This window comes from Lactuca sativa, chromosome 2 (genome assembly GCF_002870075.4).
Source record: "Lactuca sativa cultivar Salinas chromosome 2, Lsat_Salinas_v11, whole genome shotgun sequence".
Taxonomy (NCBI): Eukaryota; Viridiplantae; Streptophyta; class Magnoliopsida; order Asterales; family Asteraceae; genus Lactuca; species Lactuca sativa.
The window spans coordinates 172,128,208-172,131,488 of NC_056624.2; the positions used below are offsets into that span (position 1 = coordinate 172,128,208).

At 36.4% G+C, this 3,281-nt stretch overlaps 1 protein-coding gene across 4 annotated transcripts; it reads right to left on the reverse strand.

Annotated features, from left to right (window-relative positions):
• Positions 1-378: 378 nt before the first annotated feature.
• On the reverse strand, positions 379-3,004 carry LOC111900244 (protein RMD5 homolog). Of its 4 annotated transcripts, XM_023896119.2 has the most exons (4): positions 2,868-2,912; positions 2,546-2,610; positions 1,816-1,915; positions 379-1,736 (listed from the first exon to the last, which is right to left on the reverse strand). In XM_023896119.2, the coding sequence occupies exon 4, from the start codon at positions 1,724-1,726 to the stop codon at positions 566-568; it is 1,161 nt and encodes a 386-aa protein (XP_023751887.1). In that variant the 5' UTR covers positions 1,727-1,736; positions 1,816-1,915; positions 2,546-2,610; positions 2,868-2,912; the 3' UTR covers positions 379-565. The 4 variants fall into 4 exon arrangements, with proteins under 4 accessions (XP_023751887.1, XP_023751885.1, XP_023751886.1 ...); XM_023896117.3 differs by lacking the exon at positions 2,546-2,610 and having other exon boundaries at positions 2,868-3,004; XM_023896118.3 differs by lacking the exon at positions 2,546-2,610 and having other exon boundaries at positions 2,863-2,930.
• Positions 3,005-3,281: the final 277 nt, after the last annotated feature.

Sequence of the window (3,281 nt, forward strand, 5' to 3'; positions counted from 1 at the left end):
GAAAAATATCATCAAAATGTGAATAGTTGTTTTTGCGTGCCTCTTTCACACGTGAATTCAACCTTATAACTTTTAAGCAATTTTTATTTTATTTTTTAACGTTTGAGATTTTTTTTATGGGTTTTCCACTTTATAAAAAGGTATTTTATCTATAAAGATTTTTTATAAATATTATTCATAGTAGCTCTATAGGTGGTGTTACAAGATATAACAAAGATTAACAGTGGCATACATTACCAAATATCAGAAGTAGCCCACATTATTTTAGGGATAACAAATATCATAAGTAGACTCAATCAGGTATCTAATTCACATACATATAAGGCTCTTGCTTACGATAAAAGTGTTAAGAGTGATCTGAATATAGACGGAAACAAGTAGAAGTAGAAGGGATTTCTATTTACATTACAATTCACATAAATACTAAACCAATAGTTTTTTTTTACAACTTAACCATCCCCCAACATCAGAGCATATAAACACATTACACAGACCACAAATCCAAGGGAAGGAAAAGAGAAAAGAGTACCTTAATATAAGCATCAGGTACAAGTCTTATTGCACGTTAAAAGTACAACTGCTTACATTGAGCTACTTCCACCTCAGCAGGGCAATAAGGACATTTAAAAGGCCTTGTACTGTTGTTCTTCGATAATTTCGTAATACTCTGTCTGCAAAGCACGTGCCCACATGACATCATCATCGGAGGATTATCTTCTCCGGCCTGCTCTCGGCTCACCGGACATACAAATATCGAGTGAAACTGAAACTCCGTACCCAAATCCACCGGCACCGGCAACTGCTTCATCGACTGCCATTCTTGCTTCTTCCCCGTCATCACATTCATCAGTTTTAATAAAGTCGGCAACCCTTGAACGCCGGCAGCCACCGTCACTTTCAAAGGGCTTTCATACGATTCACCTAACAGATTACAGAACTGCTGAGCGAGTTCGTCGGCGAGTTTCGCCCAGTGAGTTGGGGAAACGAGATCCGAGTACGGCGACGAGTCAATCTTTCCGACCCATAGAAGACACGCCATGAGCTTTTGGATTTCGTGAAAGTGTTGGGTCGCGAAAGGGGCGAAATGAGTTCTTCCGTATTTCAGAGCTTCATCTCGACTACCATTTTGAAGAATTTCCAAGAATTGTAAACGATGGAGTTGTAATTCGATGTCGGATCCGGTTTTTTGGAGCTTGTCGTGGTTAGTCGTGGCCCATTTCAAAGCGGGAGTTAGGTCATGTGACTTCATGGATTCGAGAATTTCATACATTTCTAAGAATTGGGTTTTTTTGTCGACGATGGTTTCTTCTTCGTGAGCTTCGTTTATGAAACAATCGCCGATTTCAAACATGCTTTCACGATATAAGTGACTAGCGATTATTTGGTTGATTATGTGGGTATCGAAATCGACGTTTCTGTAAGACTTTGAAATGTCAGGATAGAATTGTTTCTCGAGGAGTTTAGTGTATTTGCTCATTGCGATGTTGAGTTCCTTTTGTGTAGCTTCGAGGTGATTAAGTGGAGCGATTTCTTTCAATTTGGTTTTTAGTTCACCCAGGATTAACTTGGGTTGAGAGGAAGGGACATTAATGGCGGATTGGATTCCTGATAATGTTTGTTGAATTTCTTGGGTGATTTGTTCGATTGTGTCCTCGATTTTCGAGGAGGAAAGAGTCTGCTTTTTGATGACAGAATCGAATGCATCTTTGATAGGATTCAGTTCCATAGTTTAGTACCTATAAAACAAAGATCTTGGAGCCATGAGAACATAAAGTTTAACCTTACTTGAGAATGTCTGTATTGAATATGTGTTACCTGAAGTCAATTTGATTGTAGAACAGTGGGAGAGATTTATATGTTACAGTCTTGAATGTCTGTAATAAAACCCCATAAGCTATCTGAGTTTCTTAAAAACCTGAAAAAAAGAGCACCATTAATGACAAACATCTTTGAGGTTTCTTCTTTCCAACACAAGCAATAAATGCAATATCTCATTCTTACTAGTATCAGATACATACTGATATGGGTGAGTAATCTAGTGAAGGGACATTTTGTTATTATGAGAAGGAAAGTTCAGATTGGTAAGTAAAAGATATTAGAACTTGCAAACAATATTAACTATGACATTCTTGTTTAGTGAAACACAACAAAATTGGGGGAAAAAGGCAAAAAGAACAGATGATAAAACTTCAAAAAGCCAGAGGAAAGGTTATAAAGAATGTGTAAGAAACCTTATAGGATCATAATTACCACATTAAAATCTAAACAAAGCTTTGGAACAACAAAATTGAAAAACACAGCCTAAAATCTAGAAATTAGAAGGTTTGAATTTCAAAAACCAGTTTTCATAACTCAAAGATCCTGATCTTATCATATTTAGATATTAGTAACATAAAGAGCTGAATCATTAAACCACTAAACCAAGTTTTCATAACTCAAAGATCCTTAGCCAAACCCTCCATGATTATAATCATCAGACGGATGAATATATACACAACACTTTCTATATGCAAGTCAACCGACATATCCAAGCAACAAAGCTTACTGTTTATATCGATCGTCCAACAGATTCATCCATCGATCCAGTCAAATCTGACGATCTATAATCAGCTATCAATTTCGTCAAACAAAATTTTCAGTACACGAATTGAGAAATCTCAAACTGTCGCAATAGATTGGAAAACGAGTGATTAAGACTCCAGATCGACGTAACATAAAGTGATAAAGTAATCATACTGAAAGAAAAAACACACGCAAACATAAAAACGATAGATTCCGCCATTAAGTATGGCAATATATGCATGAACCACATGTAAAACATAGAGCGATTAACAGGAAGACATGGAGAGGGGGAGAGAGTACCTTACCAGTTACCAGGGGGAGAGGGGCGGAGAAGGGAGTTCCGCACCAGAGATTTGTGTGTAAAATTGAAGAAGTTTGAGAAGTGTACGCTTTATGATGGGAGATTTTGTTCAATTTACTTAGATGCCCTTTCATTTCCTTAGTTTTCCAATTCTTCCCCCGTAATTTTATTTTTCCTCAACTTTTCAAGTCAATTAATTTATTTTCAAATGTGGACGACTTAAACCTTAAACCGACATCGTTTCTGTCTCAGAAAATAAACATAATGGCTTATCAATTCTCATGATTCATGAGATCAATGTGTTTAGTTGAGATATGTATGCCTAAATTGAACGGACTTGTGTTTGGATATGTTTGTTTAATAAAGTGATAATCTTAAAAATGACTAACCCAAATGACCATAATGTTCAAAGAATTAC